The 25,075-nt window shown below is 40.7% G+C and overlaps 1 protein-coding gene across 4 annotated transcripts in view; it reads left to right on the top strand.

Moving 5' to 3' along the window:
* Nsd3 (nuclear receptor binding SET domain protein 3) overlaps positions 1 to 24,729 on the top strand; it is a 117,657-nt gene extending 92,928 nt beyond the window's left edge. For 2 of the 4 annotated variants that reach the window (XM_042679485.1, XM_042679483.1), the window contains 8 exons: positions 1,816 to 2,018; positions 2,560 to 2,672; positions 3,234 to 3,503; positions 12,965 to 13,081; positions 14,788 to 14,929; positions 17,058 to 17,164; positions 17,845 to 18,049; positions 18,889 to 24,729. In XM_042679485.1, coding sequence (XP_042535419.1) covers positions 1,816 to 2,018; positions 2,560 to 2,672; positions 3,234 to 3,503; positions 12,965 to 13,081; positions 14,788 to 14,929; positions 17,058 to 17,164; positions 17,845 to 18,049; positions 18,889 to 19,130 — 1,399 coding nt within the window. In that variant the 3' untranslated portion in view covers positions 19,131 to 24,729. Of the gene's footprint in view, positions 1 to 1,815; positions 2,019 to 2,559; positions 2,673 to 3,233; positions 3,504 to 12,964; positions 13,082 to 14,787; positions 14,930 to 17,057; positions 17,165 to 17,844; positions 18,050 to 18,888 lie in introns of those variants that run through there. The other 2 variants (XM_042679484.1, XM_042679486.1) reach the window with 2 other exon arrangements.
* Positions 24,730 to 25,075: the final 346 nt, after the last annotated feature.

Below are 25,075 nucleotides of genomic sequence, written 5' to 3'. Positions count from 1 at the left end.
GACTTAAAGTTGTAAAAGACAAATATCAAAAGTATTCACTCCTCCACACTCATTGGAAAATGACAGGTACATTCATTCACACCCATAACCCTAGCTACTCAGGAAGGTGAGATCTGAGGATCATAGTTCAAGGCCAGCCTGCACAGAAGTCTGTGAGACTCTTTATCTCCAAAAAACTACCAGAAAACCAGAAGTGGAGTTGTGTGTGGCTCCAAGAGTGCTAGCCTTGAGCAAAAATTGCTCAGGGAAAGTACCCAGGCTCTGAATTCAAGCACTACAACTGACCCCCCCCGCAAAAAAAAAAAAAAAAAAAAAAAGAAAATTTTTTAAAGGCAAAGAACAGAATCAGTTTGCAAAATAGTAGCAAATAGGAAATAATCCCAGAAAAAAATGTTTAGCCTTACTAAAAAATAACACACTATGAAACAATTTTGTTCTCAATAAGTAGATTGACAAAGATTTATAGGTTTGATTTATGGGCAGTGAAGGCATAAAGGAAAGGAGCAGTTGGATGGTAGTCTGGTATCACATGTTAGAATCATAGGTACACATTTTAACCTCAAGGAATTAAAAAGAAAGTTTTGTTTTTCGTCGGTTGTGGGGCTTGAACTCTGGGCCTGAACGCTGTCTCTCAGCTCTTCAGCTCAAGGCGAGTACTCTACCGCTTGAGCCACAGCACCACTTTTGGTTTTTCTAGTGGTTTATTGGAGATAAGAGTTTCATGGACTTCCTACCTGGGGCTAAATATTTGTTTTCATGTATTTACTCTTTGCATTGGTGACTTTGTAAACCACAGAAGCCCACATGAGGATCATTGGGGTTGGAGCCTCATTATCTGACCCCTGGCTTCCCATTATTTCCTAACTTGTCTAGTTACTAGAAACTGTTAAAAGCTCCTTACAGATAGTTTCATTTAATGACTACTGCAGTGATCAAGTATCTTAGCATGATACTGCTTTGTTTTCATTCTGGCCCTACCCTATATTAAGAGGCATTAGACTTTGAATTGCCAACTGATGCAAAGGCCAAGAAGTGTTTGCCCTGAATGTAGGGTTGCATAGGAGACATTGTTCTAATATAAAGCATTTATCCTCAGAATTATTCGAAGTAAGTAATCCTTAATTCCTCAAAAGATAATCTTTTATTCCTTGAAATGTTCACATATGTTAGTGTGGGGGTGACAGGGGAGAGTGACTTCTAGAACATTACCTAGGTTTGGAATAAGGTTGGTAGCATTCTGGTTCTTGGATTAGGTAGTGGGTTCAGTGTTGTTGTTATTAGACCTTATGACTTATTATTTTTATGACATAGTTCATAAATGTCAAATATTAAACATATTAAGAAAGATACTAAATCAGCTTTTTAGAGCCTTCTTGCTTATTAACCTTTGTTCACCATTTTCTTAATTCAAAATAATTTTTTAAATTTTTTCATTTTTTTGGCAATTGTGGGGCTTGAACTCAGGGTCTGGGCACTGTCCCTGAGATCTTTTGCTCTACCATTTTGAGCCATAGCTCCACTTCTGGTTTTTGAGTGGTTTATTGGAGATAAGAGTTTCACGGGGTCTTGCTTGAGCTGACTTCGAACTGTGATTCTCAGATGTCAGCCTCCTGAGTAGCTAGAATTACAGGTGTGAGCCATCAGTGCCTGGCTAATGTTTTTTAATGATAGATGCTTTGGATTGTGTTTGAACTTTTGTTCAAAATAGCCTGTGTTCAGAATCTGAATAAAAATTGCAAACCATGAAACCCCTTACTTTCTCCTGCCAACCTGTAGAGAATGGTGAGATTTGTTTAAAACTGCTTTTGTTTTCAGATGGTGGCCAGCTGAGATCTGCAATCCCAGGTCTGTGCCACTGAACATCCAAGGCCTTAAGCATGACTTGGGGGACTTCCCTGTGTTCTTCTTTGGTTCTCATGACTACTATTGGGTACACCAAGGCAGAGTGTTCCCTTATGTTGAAGGAGACAAAAGCTTTGCTGAGGGACAGACTAGTATTAACAAGACCTTCAAAAAAGGTAAGCTGGATCGTGTTTGTAGTTACCCAGAACTGAGAAAGTATTGTGGGTTTCTTGATAACCTCATGTGCCCATTACATTTCTGCTACTAGAGAATGTTCACCAGCACTGTGATTGTGCATCAGTAAACTAAAACATATACAGTGTATGTGAAAGGGGCTGCTTTAGCAACATTTCTGTAAATTAAGTTTGAGCTGGAAATCTCTGTCAAATGCAGCGATTGCCACAGAAGAGTAGTAAAGACTTCCCAAAAGAAGCCATACTCTGCCTTTGTACTGAGTTGCTAGGAGTTTGGCTTTCTGGGGAAGAAGGTCAATAGCTGCTGTTGTCATGGCATTGGAGGTCTCTGTCATTGAAATAGGACCTCTTCTCAGAGACATCCACATGCACAGAACATAGTGTTTGGTGAGTTGTATCCTATGTTGTGATTACCAAGACTGGTGTGAGTGGTAATCTCATGCCAGATGCAGAGCATTGAGAAGGTAAGAAGCTAATGTTCTAACTCTATTTTTGTAATTATTTACTTTTGTCTTCTTGTCAGCACTGGAAGAAGCTGCCAAACGTTTCCAGGAACTGAAAGCACAAAGAGAAAGTAAAGAAGCATTAGAGATTGAGAAAAACTCAAGAAAACCTCCTCCTTACAAACACATCAAAGTGAGTCTTTACCCATGAAAACATTGGTATTTCATAGACAAGAAAACACATTTTTCTCTCAGTAAAGGCCATTTGTTTGTTAACTTTCACTAATCATCAGCCAGAACTCTGTGAAATTGGCCAAGAACTTTTACTGAAAGATTCAATGGAAGTCCTGGGTATGGTGCTTTAAGAACTGGGTCTTTGACAAATCCTCTCTACCAGAAAGCACCATAGCCTATGTGAAAATCCATTCATGCTCCTATTAGGTTGGTTATCTTGTCACCAAATGAGAACATGGGTCTTTAACTCACAGACAAGCCTATTTTCTCTCAATTTCAGATTTGAAGTTTCTGCCAACCAGTAAAAGGAGAAATGAGAATTCACATCAGGTTTAGATATTTTTGTCATCTGAGCTCTCTCTTCCTATTCTTAGTTTAATCCTGGGGAAATTGAGGTAAAAAGCTTTTTTTTCTCAAGTCACTAGGCATTAGCAGAGGCCAGAGGAGGTTGGATATTTTGATTTTGTGTTCAAATTGACCTATCTGCTGCTTTGCTGTCATCTGTAATTTTGTTTCCTAGGCTAACAAAGTAATAGGGAAGGTTCAGATCCAGGTTGCTGACCTGTCGGAGATCCCCCGTTGTAACTGCAAGCCTGCTGATGAGAACCCTTGCGGCCTAGAATCTGAGTGTCTGAACAGAATGTTGCAGTATGAGTGCCACCCACAGGTGTGCCCTGCTGGAGATCGCTGTCAGAACCAGTGCTTCACCAAGAGGCTGTACCCAGATGCAGAGATCATCAAAACTGAGCGCAGAGGCTGGGGCCTCAGGACCAAAAGAAGCATTAAGAAGGTAGCTCAGGGATGGAGATGGAGTGGAGAGGAACCACAGGTCCTGTGCCTCATGAGCCTCAGTGTAGGGATAAAAATACAGAGATTTATGGGAAATTTTTGAAAATTCCCATTTGCCACTTTGTGAGCAAAGAAGCTGTGGGAAAGAGGGTGTGATAAAACACAGGTAACCTTTGAGTGTCCTGTGACCAGCCATCAAAAGAAGGGACATTTTCTATTTGAAGTGTTTTCTTACTGGTTAAATGGAATTACTTAAATGTCTCAGAAAAGGCAAAATAATGAAGTTATGAAAGTCCTAGGTTAGCATCGTAGTTCAGTCATTTGGCAGTCTCTTTGTAGCCCCTGGCCTAAAAGCTTAAAGGTTACAGCTCTTGGGTCATATGATGAAAAGCAATTGGGAAAAGTTGAGGCCCGTAACAATTGTGTTTTTTTTTCTTCTATGTATTTAGAGATAACTTTTTAAAGCAGTCACATTAACACAGAAATGAAAACCCATTGTAGAAAAACATTTACATGAAAATCCACATCCTACTATTCAAATACTGGGTCTCAAATTTTAGACTGCCTGACAATCTCCTGGGGTCCTTGTTAGAAATTCGACTAGCTTAATGAGATTATTCACACAGGCCTGGAAACAAGTCCTCTAGTTCACCTCACCCCTCCTTACCTAGTTCCATGTGTACAGAACTTGAAGTACATTCACTAAGAGAAGATAGATCTAATAGGAATATAAAATTACTGACAGGTTTCTATCTTTTTTAAAACTTAATTGAAAAATATCTAATAAGGTAAAGAAAAGTCAGATAATATCAAAAAGATAGTAGAGTGAAATTCCTCCTTCACTGCTACGTTCATGTTGTCTTTACCAGAGGAAGTCCCTGTGAATAGTTTGGTATACAACCTTTAGAACTTTTTCTGTGAAGCGATGAACACATCTGTAAATATTATCCACATATTCTGTATTTGTAGAGTTTTCTAAACATAAACATAATCAAACATACTCTTCCCATGTAAACAAAATACCTGTGGTAATACATGTAGATTTCACCTTATTCTAGTTTATAGGGATTATGGAATGTTACCATTACTATTTAGCTTATTACCCAATACATTTGTATAAGTGTGTGTGTGTGTGTGTGTGTGTGTGTGTGTGTGTGTGTGTGTTGTATTGAACATTCTAGTTTATCTTTGTGCATCTGGTTTGAAGATTTGGGGTTTTTTGGGGGGGGGGGTTGAGGGTTTTATTTTTATTTTTTGGTGATACTAGGTACTGGACTTGGGGCCTTATATATGATAACCAGGTGCTCTGCCACTTGAGCCATTCCCCCAGTTGTTTTGATTTTGTTACTTTGTTTTTGAGATATGGTTTACCACTAACTTTATTCAAAGTGGCCTCAAACCCTAATCCTCATACCTCTACCTTCAAAATAACTGACTACAGCTGTGTACCACCATACCCGACCTTTTTTTTCTTTGTGCCAGGTAATATTCTGAGCACTTAGAAAACAATAATGAACAAGACACACATAGCCCTTACTTTTGTGGATCCACTAGAGGAGACAGAAAATAAGCAGCTGATATTACACCATTAAATGCTGTGAAGATTAACAGAGCTGTACAAATGGGCAGGAGTGGGGCTGGGAAGGTGGCTCAGTGGTAGAGCACTTGCCTTGCATGCCAGAAGCCCTGGGTTTGATTCCTCAGCACCACATAAGCAATAAGAAAAAAGCCAGAAGTGGCGCTGTGGCTCAAGTGGTAGAGCGCTAGCCTTGAGCTGAAGAGCTGAGGGACAGCGCCCAGGCCCAGAGTTCAGGCCCCATGACCGGACCCAAAAAAAAAAAAAAAAAAAAAAAGGACAGGAGTTGGCTAACAGTGGCCTGAGGAGGTGACATTTGATTGATATGTAGTGTTGAAAGCTATGCAAGTACATCTAAAAGAACATGCTATATCAAAGGAAAGATAAATCAGCTTGGAGAAGAGAAGTGAGAGGTGGGGTGATAGAAGATAAGGTGAGAGAGATAGCCAGGCCCTAGGACTTAGGGAGCTTTATATGCCATGGGATAAGAAACTTGTGTAGGATTTAGTAGGAACTAACTTGATCTGATTTTGTATATTCCAGTGCAATTGACAGTATTAGCACAAAGTAGCAATGTAAAACCTGGCACACATTATCTCACAGTTTATGTGGGTTAGCAATCCAGGCAGTCCTTAACTGGTTTCTTATTTAGGGCTCCACTGGGTTGAAAGTATCATCCAGGGCTGACTTCTCATCTTACCACTAGGGAAAGATCTCTCTGTCCATATGGCTGTTGGTGGAACTCTGTTCTTTGTAGTTATAACCCTGAGATCTGCGTGTTGTTTCTTGATTTGGGTTGTTGTTGTTGTTTCTGTATTTCTTTGGGCAGGGTCTGCTCTCAGCTTTTAGAGGATGCCTCAGCTCCTTATCACCTGGGTTCCCAATGTCGGAGGGAGTGACCATCCAGCAAGATAAAACCAGAGTTTTCACGTCACAAACTCACATGAGTACATGCATACGCTCACTATTGCCAAGTGATGCTGATTAGACATTAACCCTCCATAGGAAGGAACTGCACAATGGCATGAATTCCTGAGGGCTAGAATTAGGAAGAGCACCTCGAGGTCTATCTGCTATACTATTGCTTCAAAAGACAGCTTTAGCCCAACACAGGTGGCTCACGCCTGTAATCTTAGCTTCTTAGGAGGTTGAGACCTGAAGATCCTGGTTTGAAGTCAGCCTGGGCAGGAAAGTCCATGAGACTTTTATCTCCATTAAACTGCTCAGAAAAAGCTAGAAGTGGTACTGTGGCTCAAGGGTAGAGCACTAGCCTTGAGAGGAATCTCAGAGACAACCCTTAAGCCCTGAGTTCAAACCCAGACTGGCCCAAAAAAGGGGACAGCTTGGAATGTGGAGGACTTAGGGAAGAGTATTAAGTAACAAAGAGAAGAAGACCCAAGAGAGGGGTGATATCAGGTAGGACTGCTAAGCCTACAGTTGACATTTTGAAGGTAGAGCTAACAAGCTTTGCTGTCATTGAATATGTAGATTAGAATGCTTGGTTAAATATTATTATTTAATACCAAAACTTAGCCAGGCACTGGTGGCTCAGCCTGTAATCCTAGCTATACCCGAGGCTGAGATGTGAGGATCATGGTTCAAAGCCAGCCCAGGCAGGAAAAGTCTGTAAGACTCTTATCTCCAATAAACCACTCAGAAAACTGGAAGGAAGTAACGCTCTGGCTCAGGAGGTAGACCACTAGCCATGTGCTGAAGCGCTGAGAGGGACAGCGTTCAGGTCCAGAGTTCAAGACCCAGAACTGACCAAAAAAAACCCAACCCCGTGTGTGTGTGTGTGTGTGTGTGTGTGTGTGTGTGTGTGTGTGTGTGTGTGTGTGTGTGTGTGTGTGTGTGTGTGTTACCAAATGATATCACACATACAAACATGCATATGAGTTTCATGAAATTTCTGGGGCCATCCTGATGTTCCCACCTTTTAATAGTATCTGTATCTATCCTAATAGCTTATTATTATTATTATTATTATATTTTATTTTTAGTGGTGCTGAGATTTGAACTCTAGGCCTTTCACTTACTAATAAGCATGTACTCTACCTTTTGAGCCATACCCCTATGCCTTTCTGATTGAGTTAATTTTCAAATAGTGTCTTGTGTTTTTGTCTGGGTCATCCTAGATCATAATCCTCTAATTTACACTTCCTATGTAGCTAGAATCACAGGTGTGTGCTTCACCATACCAGCTTATTGATTGAGACTGGATCTCACTAACTTTTGCTTTGCTAACCTGGAACTTTTGTTTTGTTTTGTTTTGGGTCCGGTCGTGGGGCCTGAACTCTGGACCTGGGTGCTGTCCCTCAGCTCTTCAGCTCAAGGCTAGCACTCTACTACTTGGGCCACAGCGCCACTTCGGCTTTTTTTTTTTCCTGCTTATGTGGTGCTGAGGAATCAAACCCAGGGCCTCATGCATGCAAGGCAAGCGCTCTACCACTGAGCCACCTTCCCAGCCCTGACCTCGAACTTTGATCCTCTCAGTCTTCACTAAGCTGAATTGCTGAGAACATGAGCTACTGCAGCCAACTAAAGTAATTTATTGGATTAGTAATACAGGGAAGAAAAAGGAAATACAGTCTGTATTTTCTTTTTTCTTTTTGGTCAGCCATGGGGCTTGAACCTGGGTGCTTTTCCTAAGCATTTTTTCTCAGTCCTAGTTCTCTACCAGTTTGAGCCACAGAGCCACTTCTGTTTTTCTGATAATTAATTGGAAAAGAGTCTGACAAACTTTTCTTGCTCAGGGCTGGCTTTGAACTGTGATCCTCAGATCTCAGCCTCCTGAGTATTACAGGTGTAAGCCACTGGTGCCCGGCTGGATTTTTTTTTTCTTTAAGACCTGAGGGATTGTTAATGCAATGTAATTTAGTCTTTTATAAAATAACTAATCAAGAATTTAAAAAGCATAATCATAAAAATTTTGTAGTAACATTAAAAAGATTTTGGGGTACATTTACAGTAAGGAAATCAAATATAAAATTGGGTTGTAAGCTTGGCACTGGTGGCTTATGCCTATAATCCTAGTTACTCAGGAGGCTAAGATCTGAGGATTGCAGTTCGAAGCCAGCCCAGCCAGGAAAGTCTGAGACTCTTATCTCTAATAAATAAATCTCTAATAAATACTCAGAAAAAGCTGGAAGTGGTGCTGTGGCTCAAGTGGTAGAATGCTAGTTGAGCACAAAGAAGCTCAGAGACATCATCCAGACCCTGAGTTCAAGCCCCAGAATCAGCAAAAATAAATAAGTAAATACAATTAGATTTTACATGGTTAGTCATTCTCCCCTCTCATCCCTTTCTTCCCCCCTTCCCCACCTTTATTTGTATGTACTGTGCTGGGGTTGGAGCCCAGGGCTTTATGAATGCTAGGCATATATTTATATTTTAAAAATATAAATACTTATATTTTAAAAGCATATAATTATATTGTTATTCAGATGTTGTACAGAGGAGTTACTGTTTCATAAATTAGGTAATGAGTACATTTCTTTTTTGGACAATGTCACCTCTTCCCTTTTTCCCAGTTTCTCCCTCCTATCCCTACGCACAATTACATAGTTCATTTTCCACATAGTGTATTCTGGGTATCATGATTGCATTTGTTCCTCCCTCCCTTTCTGAGCTCCCCCAGCACTCCCTACAAAGAATAGCAAAGAAAAACAGCACTGGAAGTGGCGCTGTAGCTCAAGTGGTAGAGCGCTCACCTTGAGTTGAAGAGCTGAGGGACAACGCCCAGGCCCAGAGTTCAAGCCCCACGACCGACAAAAAAAAAGAAAAAAGAAAAACAGACTAACAGCAACAAAAACCCATGTTGCCGTTTCTTGAAATTCATTTCAATAAATTGTATTTTAATAAATGCTCACAGGATTCCTCCCCAAGAGTTTCTTCTTTTAGTCTGACTGTATGAGTGCCTAGAGTACTGTATAGGTTATCATGTCCAGTTATATTTTAGATCTAGCTTCCACATAGGAGATAAAAGATGCACCATTTGTCTCTTGGAGCTTGGCTGAACTCACTTAACATGATTTATTCTAGGTCCATCCATTTCCCTGCAAATGACATAATCTTATTCTTTCTAATAGATGGGTACAGTTCCATTGTGTATGGGTACCCTGTTCTATTGATCCACTCATCTGTTGTAGGGCATCTGGACTGTTTCCATAACGTAGCTATTGTGAATAGTGTAGCAGTGAGCATGAATATGCAAGTGTTTTTTATCATATACTGATTTGTAATGTTCTGGATAGATGCCCAAAACTGGTATGACTGAGTCATAGGGAAATTCTATGGTTAGTTTTTTGTTGTTGTTGTTGTTTTGGGTCCGGTCGTGGGGCCTGAACTCTGAACCTGGGCGCTGTCCCTCAGCTCTTCAGCTCAAGGCTAGCGCTCTACCACTTGCCACAGCGCCACTTCCGGCTTTTTTTCTTTATGCTTATGTGGTGCTGAGGAATCGAACCCTGGGCCTCAGGCACACAAGGAAAGCACTCTACCACTGAGCCACCTTCCCAGCCCTCTCGTTAGTTTTTTGAGGAACCTCCAAACCATGGCACCTGGCTCCTATGCCTATTTTCTAATGTTTCTCCTACTCCATCTTGCAGTAGTTTGAAAGTCTCAGGTCTGATGTTGAGTTCTTTGATCCATGTTGAGTTGATATTGGTGCATGGGGATCAAATTTTAGTTTTCTACATTTGGATGCTCAGTTTTCCCAATGCCAGTTATGAGAGAGGCTATCTTTTTCCACCCTACGTTTGTGGCTCTCTTGTCAGATACCAGATAACTGTAAGTGTGTGGCTTTATTTTTACAACCTTTGACTTTTTGAGATAGGATCTGATATGTAGCTCAGGCTGACCTTGAACTTACTATATAGTCAGCCCCTTTATATTCACATATAACAGATTCCTGAAAATGTGTACCAGGGTCAAACATAGTTTATAGTGTTCTTTTTCAGCAATGGTTTTGGGGATGTTATGGCCCATTGAAGCTAAGCATATACTTGATTACTGATCTACACTCATGACCTCTTAACAGAAACTTTAAAAAAAGAAAGTAATAAGCCAACTATTGGTAGCTCACAACCTGTACTTCCAGCTACTTGGGAGCTGAGGAAGATTGCAGTTCAAGACCAGCCTGGACAGAAAAGTTTGTGAGACTTGGGTTAATGGCACTTGCCTGTCATCTCAAGCTTCATGGGAGTCTGAAATTGGAAGGATTATGGTTCTGAGCCAACCCAGGCAGAAAAGTCCATGAGACCCCATCTCAGCAGAGGAAAGCTGGACAGGGTGGTGTGCACCTATCATCCCAGCAACCATAGAAAGTCTGAAATAGGTGGATTGTAGTCTAGATGCAAATCTAGTCAGGAAGTAAAACCCCATCTCAAAAAGAAAAAAAAGGGCTGGGAAGGTGGCTCAGTGGCAGAGTACTTGCCTTGCATGCATGAGGTCCTGGGTTCGATTCCTCAGCACCACATAAGCAGAAAAAGCTGGAAATGGCACTGTGGCTCAAGTGGTAGAGCGCTAGCCTTGAGCTGAAGAGCTAAGGGACATCGCCTTGGTCAAGAGTTCAGGTCCTACATCCAGCAAAAAAAAAAAAAAAAGAAACAGCAAAAAGCAAGGTTGTAGGTATAGCTCAGTTGGTGAAGGGCCTGCTAGCAAGCACAAGGGTATGAGTTCAAACCTCAGTACTGCCAGTACTGAGATGTTAAATTAAAGCATGTTGTTTTACTGCAGTCTTTTTTATTTGTTTTGGACTTTACTTGTTTTTGGAAACAGGGTTTTGCTGCATGGCCCCCAGCTGTCCTCAAAGCTCAAAACCACAACCTCCCTATCTCCTTCTCTTAATGCTGGGGATTACGGGTGTGCACCAACATGCCCAGCTTTGCTGCAGTCTCTGAACATCATATTGTAGCATTTTTAAAAATTTCTTCATTTGGTAATTTTTCATAATTGAGTTCATAATGTTTTAAAGTGTGGTAAGCACTTTCTTTGAGGCTGAAGATTTTTGTCACTTTTAGAACATTCAAAATATTTCTATTTTTGTTCACAGTGGTATATCTGTGAATACACTATTCTTTATATCTGCTCTTAGGACTTGAATTTTTCTACATTTGCTTCATTTCCATATAGTAATAAACACAAGCCATTAGAAATGGTTGTAAAGGTTTGTTGTTTGTTTTCTCTGTGTGTGTGTATGCTTTGGTTGTGCTGATTTTGTTTTTCTTTTTTGTTTCCTTGTTTTGGTGGTAATACTAGCATTTGAGCTCAGGGTCACTTTTGAGCATTTGGTTAGTTTTGAGATAGCGTCTCACTTTTTGCCCATATACACTTCTGGACTGGAATTTGTATTATACTTCCCATTGTAGCTGGGATGACAAGCATGCACTACCATGTTCAGCTTCTTCCATTAAGATGGAGTTTCATGGACTTTTATGCCCAGGCTAGTCTGTAACCACACTGTTCCTGATTGAAACCTCCCAATTAGCTAGGATTATAGGTGTGAGTCACTGGTACCCTGCTGGTTTTCAAACTGTTGAAGCCATAAAATCATTTCCTCAATGAAATCTTACCTTGAAATCCAATATGCAATATGAAGTAGAGCTGATACTCTGCTTTACCAATGTCCATGAAAGAAAATGTGCCATAAACTAGCCAAGAGTACATAGTACGAGATAGTACAGGCAAGATGGAACGTTCTTTTATCCCCCTGGTCCCTCACTTTCAGAGTAACACCATAAAACAGTGCAGAATTCTCCAGTGGCAGATCACAAAGCTCAATGTGTAGGAAAAGCCATCTGGGACCAACAGTGCACCGTACATGAATATACAGACCAGCCTGTATCTTTGTAAGAAAGAACCGTGCCATGTCCATACTGAGGAACACAACTCCACAGTAAAAAGCAGATGTTGACACATAACACTTTGGGTGGTCTTAGCCTGAGTTTGATTTTGTTGTTGTTGTTGTGCTTAAAATAAAACACAGCCCCATTGGATTACATATTGAATAATTCAACTTGAAATAACAAAATTCTAGTGATGGAGAGCAGCTTAGTTGCATGAAGTAGAGGAGGGATCGGGAATGGATAGGATGTAGAGAAGTGCTAAAGGACCACTTCTGAATGTTGAGTGTAACAGTGGGTACTGTACTTTGTGTGCACACATACATATACATGTGTGAAAATAATGTAGCATTATGCTGATTATATAAGATGTTATCACTGGGGATAGCTGAGTGAAAGGTACAGATATCTCTGCACTGTTTTTCTAATTTGGTATAAATTCTTCAAAGTAAAGAGTTTAAAGTTAGATGACAGTGGCTCATGCCAAGGCTGAAATCTGAGGATCATGGTTTGAAATAGCCTGGGCAAGAAGGTCTATGAGACTTATTTCCATTGAACCAGAAAAAAAGCTGCAAAATGAGGCATTGTTCAAGTGACACCAGCTATAGGAAAAAAAGCCAAGCTTTTGAGGCCCTAAGTTCAAGCCCCAGTACCAGCACTAAAAATAAATAAATATATTAGGAACAGTTTCAGATATTTTTCAGCTTTTATCCTTTCTAGACCCCTTTTTCTTTGCTACTCTAGCTGTAAGCTATCAAGATCCGTGAAACTACAGTCTCGAAGATGGGGCCCAACTACATCGTTATACATCAACTTTACGATTAGTTTTGTTAGCAAGAAAAGGCAGAGTGACACCTTTTGAGACACTTATCCTGAAAACCAAGGCCTTCTAAATGCCCATGAATAAATAAAAACCATTTATTTGTAGCATTGAAATTGTATTTTCAGGATTCTTTCAATTTGTTGTCTTGGATTCTGCATGTGTTGAAATTTGTGTTTGTAATGTTTATATCAGTTTCCATTGACATATTTCATGCTTCTTGGCAGGGTGAATTTGTAAATGAATATGTTGGTGAATTAATTGATGAAGAAGAATGTAGACTACGAATCAAGAGAGCACACGAGAACAGTGTAACTAATTTTTATATGTTAACTGTTACCAAGGTAAAATTGCTTTTTTGGGGGGGGTAAGAAAAAGGGACTTTTTAGACTTACGGCTTTAAGTTGAACTATTTCTTTTAATTTGATGCTTTCAAGCAGATGAGATTTTCAGTAGCCAGGGTGCTGTCTGCTGTGATGCACAAATTATATCATGACTGAAACTCTACATGTTGTGAGAGATAGCCAGACGCAGGGCCAGCATCTCTGCATTGTCATCCCTGAGCTTAGTCCCAGCTCTGTCGGTCACTGAGCCTGGGCCCCCGTTTCTTTATCACTGATGGAGAGAATCAGTTTTGACTCCCAAGGTATAAACTCCCATTAAATTTCTGATTTAGCAAAAACTAAATTGTTCTGTATAAACTGTTAGGGAAACAATGAGTTGTCATAAGAAAAATGACAGTAAAAATACTAGTCTAGTATCATGTAATTTTTACACTACATCTCTGGTTACACTTCATTTTCTCAATAGTATTCTGATTTATACAGATAAGAAAATGAGATTGAGATGTGATAAGAGACTTGTTGAATATCTTGTGGAAATATTAAGAGCCAAGACCAGTGCCTATATTTCCTGTGTTCCAGACTATTTAAAGGTTTGATCCCCAGCACCACCAGAAAAAATAAAATATTTATTGGCATATAAAAATACACAAATGCCATAGACACATTTTACACACACACACACACACACACACACACACACACTATTATGAGTAAAATAAATAGCTTAAAATACAAATACAGAAATCATTTTTACAAGGTGGTTTTTTGGTTGGTCATGGGGCTTGAGCTCAGCTCTGAGTACTATCCCTAAATTTTTTTGCTTGTGTCTGCTGTTCTACCACTTTGAGCCACACCACCACTTCTCATTTTCTGGTGGTTAATTGGAAATAAGAGTCTTGGGGACTTTCCCATCTGGGATTCGAACTGCGATCCTCAGATCTCAGCCTCCTGAGTAGTAGCTAGGATTACAGGCGTGAGCCACCGGCACCCATCTTAACAGGCATTTTAACTGCTGTCACTGTTGTAAAGTTTTGCAACTTTCATAAACATATGTTACATGAGCATAAATGAAGATGCAGGCTTTTTGTAGTACTCAGTCTGCCTCTTGACTCCTATCCTCCCTGCTAGAGGCCCTGCAGACAGCTGATGACACTCTGGATGCTCAGGCCTCTCTGAGCCTGTCAGGAGTGTCAGCATTATGCTCTCTACTGCGTGGAACTGCAGTGTAGATGAAAACAGAAAAAAACGGGCAAACACGGCAGTTTATCCACACAGTAGCCTACTTAGCAAACCTTCAGGTCTTCATTTCTGTCTTTGTGGTTGAACCTTGTCTCCCCTATACCAGTTTTCCTTCCTGCTCAGAGCAGGAAGGCAAGGCTGGAAACAACACTAGAGGAGTTATCTGAACTTGGAGAAAATACATCTGAGTCCACTTATCTTCAAGTACCATTTGTCTGTGGTCTGTTTCTCTAAGCATACTTTTAAAAAAGTTAAGTTCCACTTTGCCCTAATCACTTGGCTTGACAGTCATCTAGTAGACTGGTAACTGCATGAGGAGTGTAGGTCAGGCTTTTAGAGTTGGCAGGCATGCAGCATCTGGGAGCACAGGCTGCTGCGCTGTGGCCCTGGACAGACTGGGTGAGTTTCTGCAGTAGACTTACACTGAGTTTTATGTCAAAGGCATCTTTTTTCTTTTCTTCCTGAAGGACCGTATAATTGACGCTGGCCCAAAAGGGAATTATTCTCGTTTTATGAACCACAGTTGTAATCCAAACTGTGAAACACAAAAATGGACAGTGAATGGAGATGTTCGAGTTGGACTTTTTGCTCTTTGCGATATTCCTGCAGGTAAAGAAAGTTAACTTGGGGCTAGGAATGTGGTAGAGTGTTTGCCTAGCATGCATGAAGCCCTGCAGTCAATTCCTCAGTACCACATAAGCAGAAAAAGGCAGAAGTGGCACTATGGCTCAAATGGTAGAGTACTAGCCTTGAGCAAAAGAAGCTCAGGGACAGTGCTGGTGCTCTGAGTTCAAGCCCCAGGACTGGCAAAAAAAAAAAAAAAAAAGGAAAGAAGAGAAAAGAAAAAGTTAACTTGCTCCCTGGGACCCTTACTAATAGGGAAGGCTGACACTCAAGTATTTATTCAAAAAAGATGGCATGGCCAGGCGCCGGTGGCTCACGCCTGTAATCCTAGCTACTCAGGAGGCTGAGATCTGAGGATCGCAGTTCAAAGCCAGCCTGGGCAGGAAAATCTGTGAAATTCTTATCTCCAGTAAACCACCAGAAAACCAGAAGTGGCACTGTAGCTCAAGTGGTAGAGCGTTAGCCTTGAGCTGAAGAGCTGAGGGACAATGCTTAGGCCCAGAGTTCAAGCCCCACGACCAACAAAATAAATAAATAAATAAATAAGTAAAGATGGCATGTTAATATTTGGAATTTGGGTGTTATCTGCAAATGAGAAGTAAAATACTGTGTCCTAAAGAAAAAACATAGCAAGAGCCAGGCAGGATTGCATATCCACTCATTAAACCCACTATTCTGGGAAACCAATTCCTGACTCCTCCAAATTGTTGCTGTGTGTATGATGTAACCAGATGTCATAAGCTGTTGTTTTCTGTCCATCCTTCCTTCCTTCCTTCCTTCCTTCTTTCCTTCCTTCCTTCCCTCCTTCCTTCCTTCCTTCCTTCCTTCCTTCCTTCCTTCCTTCCTTCCTTCCTTCCTTCCTTCCCTCCCTCCCTCCCTCCCTCCCTCCCTCCCTCTCTCTCTCTCTCTCTCTCTCTCTTTCTTCCTTTCTTTCCTTTTTTTTTTTTTCTTATGTCAGTCATGGGGCTTGAACTCTGGGCCTGAACACTGTCTTTCCCTCAGCTCTTCAGCTCAAGGCAAGCACTCTACCACTTGAGCCACTGCACCACTTCTGGTTTTCTGAGTGGTTTATTAGAGATAAGATTCTTATGGCCTTTCTTGCCTGGGCTAGCTTTGAACTGCAATCCTCAGATCTCAGCCTCCCAAGTAGCTAGGATTATAGGCATGAGCCATCAGTGCCCAGCTAACACATTAAAAATAATTTGCTTTTGTTAGCATCAACTGACTTTGTGTCTTCAACTTTTGAAAGATCTTTGTTTCATACTATACAAAAGCCTGGGAAGCTGGAGCTATCACTTTTCATTTGTCCTTCCCCTTAACCTGTACTTTTGCAGGAAAATTTAGGTTTGTCTTTATTACGTATATTTAAAAATGGACGCGAACAGAAAAAACACATTGTGTTTTTTGCTGGTACTGAGATTTGAATTCAGGGTCTCAAGCTTGCTTGGCTTGAGTACTGTCTCTGTCACTGGAGCCACACCTCCAGCCTAGCATTTTGATGGTTATATTAGAGATGGAATCTCAAGGACTCTTTTGGCCTGCATTACTGGAGATTGAGCCCAACGCCTTGCTTGTCTACCATCCCAGCCCTAATTTATTTTTACTTTGAAACAGGGTCTTGCTAAGTTACTAGGCTGACCTGGAATTTACCTTGACCTTGTGATCGTCCTGTCTTTGCCTCCTGAGTACCTATGATTGTAGGTGTTTGCCACCATACCCTGTACTAAGACAGATTTAAACTCTTTGGGAACTCTGGATTAGTCAGGCCCAGCTGGAAGACAATGTAGGAAGTCCGAGTTTGAACCTTTGAGTTTTCGGTTTATGTAGTTAGCCTTCATTTTTAACTTTGTTGGGTTCATTATGTAAGGCATTAATTACTGCAAATAACATTGTCATAGTTAGCTTCAGTGGTTTTCTTGAGCATAGATCACAAATTCTTAGCCTTATTAAATTGTTTTCAACCACAGTCAGGGTATTTAGTATTTAGGGTATTTAGTATTCTTGTACTGGGTGGATGGGGATGTTAGAATTCTGTTAGTTCTTTAGTATGAGTGTGGCTTCATTTCTCTTCATCGTGACTTAAGTATGAATAATTATTTCTCTTACATTTTAGGGATGGAGTTAACATTTAATTATAACTTGGATTGCCTGGGCAATGGCAGAACGGCATGCCACTGTGGGGCAGATAACTGCAGTGGTTTTCTAGGAGTGCGGCCAAAGGTCAGTTGTGCAGAGGGCACGAGGCAAGGGGAGATACAAAATGGAGCTGTGGCAGCAGCTTATATATGACTGTCTCACAGAAAGGTGCTTTATGTTGCAGGCTATCAGTACTTTACCAAAGGTTAGCCACTTCAGCTTTCTAATGAAGTCTATTTTAGTAAGGCCTGTTAAGTTCTAAAATCACATTTTGAACTTACTTGTGTGTGTGTTTGTGTGTGTGCGTGAGAGAGAGGGGCTTGGGGAGGGTGCCTCAAAGTCGGGGCCTGGGTGCTGTCCCTGTGCTGTTTTTGCTCAAAGCTAATTCTCTTCCATTTTGAGCCACAGAGCCACTTCCAGTTTTTTTGGTGGTCCTGCTTGGGCTGACTTTGAACTGCAATCCTCAGATCTCAGCCTCCTGAATAGCTAGGATTACAGGCGTGAGCCATGGTGCCTAGCCAAACTTACTTTTATAATGATGGATGTTGTGGTATTGTCTAAGCATTAAACTTGCTTCAGTTAACCATCCCCCTTGCAATGAAAGAACAAAGCACTATTTGGAAGTCAGTGAAAGTCTTGTTTTTCTTGGGGTGTTTTTAACAGCTAAGTCCATCTCCTGTTGGTAGGAGAGTTCTCATTTCTGTGTGAAGCTTCCCACACTGGGGGTGGGTGACCACTGAAACTGAGCTCCTTCTCTTCTGCAGACAGCATGTGCGTCAACAGCTGAAGAGAAGGCAAAGAATGCTAAGTTAAAGCAGAAGAGACGGAAAATCAAAACAGAACCAAAGCAGATGTATGAAGATTACTGTTTTCAATGTGGAGATAGTGGAGAGCTGGTCATGTGTGACAAAAAAGACTGTCCCAAAGCATACCACCTTCTATGCCTTAACCTGACTCAGCCACCATATGGTAAGTTAGACCTTCGAGTCTTTCTCTTACATCTTTGCCAGATGTGTGTACCTTAGAATGCAAAATAAAAAAATGTTAAGTAAGCTGAGCACTGTTGGCTCATGCCTGTAATCCTAACTACTCTGGCGGCTGAAATGTGGGGATTGCCATCCAGGCAGATAAATCTTATCTTCAATACCCAGCAAAAAGCCAGAAGTGTGAGGGAGTAGTAGTTGTCGTGGTAGAGTGCCATCCTTGAGCAAAACAGCCAAGCAAGGATGAGAAGCTGGGCTGGGAAGGTGGCTCAGTGGTAGAGCGCTTGCCTTGCATGCCTGAGGCCCTGGGTTCGATTCCTCAGCACCACATAAGCAAAAAGAAGAAAAGCTGGAAGTGGCGCTGTGGCTCAAGTGGTAGAGTGCTAGCTCTAGCCCAGGCCCAGAGTTCAGGCCCCATGACCAGATCCCCCCCTCCCAAAAAAAAAAAAAAAAAGAATGAGAAACTCTATATTCAAGCCCCAATACTGGCACACACATTTAAAAAAAAAAAAGTTAAATAGAAAAAACAACATAGTCAACAAAAGTAGGCTACTGAGAAACCTGTCGTACAAATCTGGGATACTACACAAGTAGCAAGAAGGATTCTTTAGTTCTGATTGCCATAGGTAGGCAGGTCATCGTTTGGCCTCTGTGGTCAGAAGCTCACATCATTCTAGATGATATTCCTAAATGTCTATTTGGCTAAATTTGGAGTTGGACACACTTGGACTCAGTCTCCAGTCAGGGAAGAAGGCGGGGTTTTGGTCTTTCCTGTGTAGTGAGGACAGGCACTAATGGGTCTTTCCTCCTCTCCCCCGGCATTAGGGAAGTGGGAATGCCCGTGGCATCAGTGCAGCAAGTGCGGCAGTGCGGCCATTTCCTTCTGTGAGTTCTGTCCACGCTCATTTTGTAAAGAGCATGACAAGGGGGCTCTGGTTCCCTCTGCGCTGGAAGGCCACCTTTGCTGCTCCGAACATGACCCCCTGTCTCCCGTGTCATCGGAGTACTGGAGCAAGATCAAGTGTAGATGGGAATCTGGAGATCATGGAGAAGAAGCAGGAGAATAAATGGATCATGATTTCCTCCCCTTCTCTTTTTATTTAAATGAAATGAAGAGAAGCAAGCAAGCAGATAATGTGTTAAAAAGAAGAGACTGTGTAGTACAGATAGCCTTTGCCATCAGAACTGCCTTATTAACAAAAATAGGAAATGGTTCCACAGGCAGAAGTAGTTGGTATGTCTGGTTTTCCTGTTATATTGCTTTGGGGATTCTTTGTGGAGGGTTAAATTCCCTTGGTTTTTCCTTGCCTTTTATTGTACTTCAAATCTTTTGCAGAGTGGGGCAAAGAAGTGTCTTTGCTTTTAAAGAAAAAATTGAAAAGGAAAGTTTTGTTAATGAGATGGCTTAAAGTCTTAAATGTGCTCCTTGGTTATAGAAAGCAAAAGTAGCATTCCTTTATCTTCATTTTTACAAGTTTCCCAAAGTGTGTTTCAAATGGTCTAATGAGTGTGTGTGTGTGTGTGTGTGTGTGTGTGTGTGTGTGTGTGTGTGTGTGTGTGTGTGTGTTCAGTAAGGAATTGGAGGGAAACCCTCTAGAAAAGGGTGTGACCACTTTTTGTACCTCTTTCCTGAGCGGTAGGTGGGGGTTGACTTCTTTCCCTTCCTTGTCTTTCGCAGAAGAGCTCTGCAAGTATTAAATCTGGCCTCTTGGAAACCAAGGCCTCACTGCCTTTGTGTTCTTAACCTAGGTGGACTTTGTGATATGGTATCTGTACCTAGAAAGGCAGCTGGATGGATTTTTTTTCTAGAAGGAGGAAAGAAATGAATGTGCTCACTGATTCTAAAATATCATCCACTAGTAGTGGGCTTTTCTGATACACTGCAGATAGTTAACATGAATGCACAGTGGAGTGTCACTCCCATCCTCTGGATGCAGGATGAGGTAGCTAAACAGAGATGCAAGGCACAAACCAGAAATTGGATCTTAGAAGTCCCATCTTTTTTTCCAATTTAGTATAGACCCATTCAGACTTAGAATTAATGGCATTTTGTTTTCTGTGTATTTCCTTGTTCCAGTCAGACATTTCCTTTGCCAACTGACCATTCAGTCATGTTTCTTGGCAAAGCTACACAAGTGAATTGGAGTTGGGTTCGAATGGATCTTTTTGTGGGGGTTCCTAATAGGAACGGGGTAAAAGCAGTAGGACCATCCTCACATTCTATGTAAACAATTTTTTAGTATTACCTAATAGTTAAAATTACCCCTGTTTTATAAGGGGAAGAAGTTCTACTTTTACAGGGTATATAAAAGCTATACAAACACTTCATCTTAGCAAGCATGTGGAGAAAGCTCCCAAGAAAGTCAGTGTTAGCCAAAAGAGTTGACTAGGATGTTTGAATCTTACAGACCCAAGTATATTGGGTATTTGTCTACAAAATCACCACATTTATTGCTTAGGAGTGTGTATATTCAAGTATTCCTTGTATGAAATCCTTAGTAATGATTGTTATTACACCATATAAATAGAAGTCTAGGGTTAGCCTGAGTGAATATTAACTTTCTCTGTGAATTTGATTGCTTACAGATGCTGGTACCTGGTAGCATTTATTTTCCCTTAACCTAGTTCCCTTACGAACTTCAGGAGGGTGGATGCTCTCCCACATTCCTTCAGTTGTGTTTGTTCCATTTTATTGTCTATTTAGAGCTCTTTCTGGAAAGAAAAAGAGCTATTTGTGCCTCTCTTTTTTGTATAAAAATGTGCAATTATACTGGATTTTCTCTTACAAAGAATAACAGCAACAACACTACAATTCCTATATGTAAGCTCCTAAACTGCCATTTGCCTGATTATAGTAATTAATTCTGGGGAGACTTATTTGGCCTCCAGTAATTTTGATGATTAGATATGATCCCCAAAGAAAGAATAAAATGGAAAATTCTACACATTACCAAGTCTAATCATAAAAGTAATGTGAAATAAACAGCTCATGAAAACACTAGACTTTGCTCTTGAGCAGTTACATGTAGTTTGATGTCCTTTTAAAAATAATTTAAGAAAATCTAGGTTTTATTGTACTAAAGTCTTATTTTATATAAATATATGATAAATATATGTTTTTTTAAACTTACTAACAAGAATTTCCTTTAATACAAATGCAACTCTTGTTGGAACTATCCAAATGATATTGTATCTTGTTTTCTTTTCAAATTAATGCTATTTAATATCTGATGACTTTTATATAGTGAGCCCAGGTATCATGTACTGCAAATACCTTAGGTTGGAGTGCTTTTATGTAGCTTCTGCACTGGGCCACATTTTGTTTTTATATCTGTAACAACTCTGCTCTGCAGAGACTTTTTAAAAAAATTTTTTTAATGAATAATAGGATTGTTCTGTCATTTCAGAAATCAAAGTAGAAAACTAAATAGCTAACCACAACTCCAGTGTTTGAAGGTCTAAACAATGGTTTTGGTCATGCCAGGGCCAAGGACCTCCCTGTTGACCACTTCCATAGATCATGAAAGCAGCAAGCTAGTGGTCTGTGGGTAGACACACACATGTACTGTGCTTGCCTGTTCTGCTTAATCAGCCTCAAGTTGCTGTTTGTTCATTTTAAAATCTACATGTGACCATAGCGTAAGTGGTTGGTTTTTGTTCCTGCCCCAAATGAAGTAACTTTTAAAGCAGCTTGGGATCATGGTGGTGTTTTATAACCTCATGTGGATTGCTTGGAGGGAGAAGTGAACATAACATTTTTGATCATCAGCAAAAACTTCAGAAATTGGATGACTAAGAGTTAAATATGGAGCAGGAAAATCTTCCTAGGCACTGCAGGGAAAGCAGGACTGGCATGTGCACATGCGTGCGTGCACACGCACACACACTCCAGGCTCTGTGGTCTGCTGAGCAAAAGGGAAGATGCCCTTTGCCCCTAGCATGCAGAAGCAGCTGGGGGCTTCATTTCAAGTCAGCTCTGGAGATCACAGTCAGGTAGGGTTTATTTTCATTTTTGTTTTAAAGTTCCCACACTGTTTCCTCACAAATAAGATCTGGCATAAGCTGTTGAATGGACTGAGTTTTAAAATCATGGAACATGAAGATTGCTGTGTAAGTCAGTAACACATCTGAACACTGAAAAGATAACTGGAGAAAGGGGAAAATGCTGCCTCCCCTTTCCTGCCACTACCATGTAGTATGTAGAACCATGCCTGTAAATAATGTAGGACACAGATGGTATCGCATCATGTGATATAATCTCAGATGGGACAAGATTCCATGAAATAGCCTCCTTTTTGAGTTGTTTCTTGCATGATGTATTGCAATCAGGGTCAGACCCAGATCTACAGTCCAGAATGGAATCCCCGTACTGCCATGGACTGTTGCTTATCATCTTTAAATGCAAAGCTTTTTTTTGAGCATTCACCATAAAGAAAAAGTACTGCCAGTCACACACCATGTCCCTAACAGGGTAAGAAGACAAGTAGCCCTGAGTCCTTACAAGCTTGCAAAGCTTGTCTTTGCAGTACTTCATGCAGTAACAGTGAGGTGATGTAAAGTTGTTTTGTTGCTGGGCAATGCAGACTAGAATTAATTTTTACAAGGCTGTTGTGTCTACTTCCCTCCACTTGTCCAAGCTGCTGCAAACAGGAGGTGATCAAATGGACCGATTTCCTTCAGTTTAGGACCACCTCGAGCTGGTCTCTGGTTGTTAACAAGCAAAAGGTAGAACTTGGCTCCCTTTTTAGATGGAGTAGGAAATAGATATAATTAGGCAGCTCTGCAATGTATTAACCAATATTGAATAGTTGAAGATTTGTATTACTGAAATCTCATCCTCCTTTGCCTGGGATGGGGCATCAAGGGTTCTGGAAAAGAAAAAGAGTTGTAAGAGTAAGGGAGGGGAAAGCTGATGTTTACCACGGGTACGATGTAGTCACCTTAACACTGAGACCTCTGCCTCATTGAATTCAGGTTTTTTAAGTACTTGAAGCTCTTCAGATGCTCTTTATTTTATAGTTTCATTTTAAATGTATGAACTACAAAGCATTGTTTTGTATACTGTTTTAAAAATATTCTAGTCTCTTAACCCTCCTTAACTGGGATTAAAGACCAAGTTCTTCAAATGGGGGAATATATTCATAGTTGATATCTTAGATTTATTGTCTACCTTTGAAGAAGAGACTCTTGCATGGATACCAGCAGCATTTTTATGAAAATTTCCTAGTAAGTTTCTTATTTTGTCTATCTGTCAACCCTTTTCCCAAGCACCTCTTTCCTTTTAATAAATACATGCCTGTGTTAGGGAAAAAATATTGCACTTATGTATGTTACACTCCTACAGTGCTGTGTGTAACTTTCAAAAACACATTTCCGTTTTCGTGGCTTTTTGTCAGTCCATTGAAAATTGACAAATGTGAGCACTTGTGGTACAGATGTATGAAGGGGGTAGAGGAAGAGAATTACCAGTCCTCATTAGGCTCTAAAAGTCATTAACATGTAAGTAAAAAGGGAAAACAGGATAGTTGCCAAAGTCATTATTGAGTCCTCAGTTTTCCTACGAAATCGCTCCATGGTAATGAAGCACCCTTAGCTTCCCTATGCCCACAGCTGTGCCCACAGCCTCTTCATGTGTTGCAAGTGGCTCACAAGCGTCAGCCACATGGCTTGTACAAGATACAGAGTATTTAAAAGATAATCTTGTCCATTTAAAAGTGGGCTGAATAAATTTGCTTTTTTGCTGTTATTAATATTTTTTTTTAAATCTCATTGGATGGAGGTATGGCTCAAGTGGCAGAGTGCCTGCTTGGCATTTGCAAGGCCCTGAGTTCAAACCCCAGTACCACCCAGAAAGAATTTTTTTTTAAAAAAATCTGTTTTGTTACATGCCCTATGTGGAGATGTTGTTGGCACTAATTAACCAAGATGCTAAATGATTACAAGTGACTGAAAAGATCATCTTTTTATATTCAAGGGTGTGTGCATTTGGAATTAATGACAAATTCATTTGTACCCACAGTAATGTTGCACAACAGATACCTACAGATTCCCTTTTCATTTTTTTCATATGCTTTACATAATGGCCTTTGTAAAACTGTTATTTCTGTAATAAACTTTATAGATCCTATGAAATGTTATTTTGCCTAAATCACTTGAGACGAGTCTAATAACAAAGCATCACTATCTATCCATTAATGTCAGAGTTTCTGTGACTTGCCTAGAAGCTCTTGACACTAAGGGATTCGTGTTAATTCTCCCTGGGAATGTTCCACTAGGGGCATTACTGTACATGACTCCATGCTGCCACATCGAGTTCAAGATGTCATATTTTGAGGATTTTGATTGGCCTGTTTTATTGCAAAGTGTGAAGCGTGCAAAGCTTGGTTAACCTGTATATAGCTAGCTTATTGTGGACTAGTTATAGTGCACTTAGGATTGCCTGTAATATCTAAGCTTCTAACTGATGTTGTACTAGTAGGAACATGTCATTTTTGTACATTATATTTACTGAAATGTTGCCTTTTTTATTTTACAAATACTTTGGAATTCAAACGTGTTTTCAGGTTCTGTGAGGATTGATTTGGAAACGTTTTTAATGACATTCCACTAATTTCCGATTTTGCTTGAGATCAACCTCAATAAATTGTCTTGTATGTTCCAAGTTCAGTATGTGGGCTTGTTCTTCGCCTGTAATGTCTTGCTACCACTCACTGGGGCAGAGGCTGTCACCAGGGCCATGAGGTGACACAAAACTGCCCGTCTCAGCCGGCTTTTCTTCTTTCTGTACTAAGAACCCGAACCTTACAAAGTGACCTTGCCGTGGTTGACGATACCCCTGCTTTGCCAGGCACCCATGATGCTTCTATGGCACTGGTTTGAGACCCAAAGGCGGTGTGCTGCGTGGCCGGAAGCGGGCTCCCTGTGGACAGAACCCGGGGACCGCGCGCCTGGCTTTTCCTCTCTGGGAAGGTGGCGCTCGGCCGCACGCACCGCTGCCCCTCCCACTTCCTGC

This window comes from Dipodomys spectabilis, unplaced genomic scaffold (genome assembly GCF_019054845.1).
Source record: "Dipodomys spectabilis isolate Male_0828 unplaced genomic scaffold, ASM1905484v1 ptg000052l, whole genome shotgun sequence".
Taxonomy (NCBI): domain Eukaryota; kingdom Metazoa; phylum Chordata; class Mammalia; order Rodentia; family Heteromyidae; genus Dipodomys; species Dipodomys spectabilis.
The sequence above is the reverse complement of the archived record's forward strand: the minus strand, read 5'-3'. Positions and strand labels throughout refer to the sequence as shown.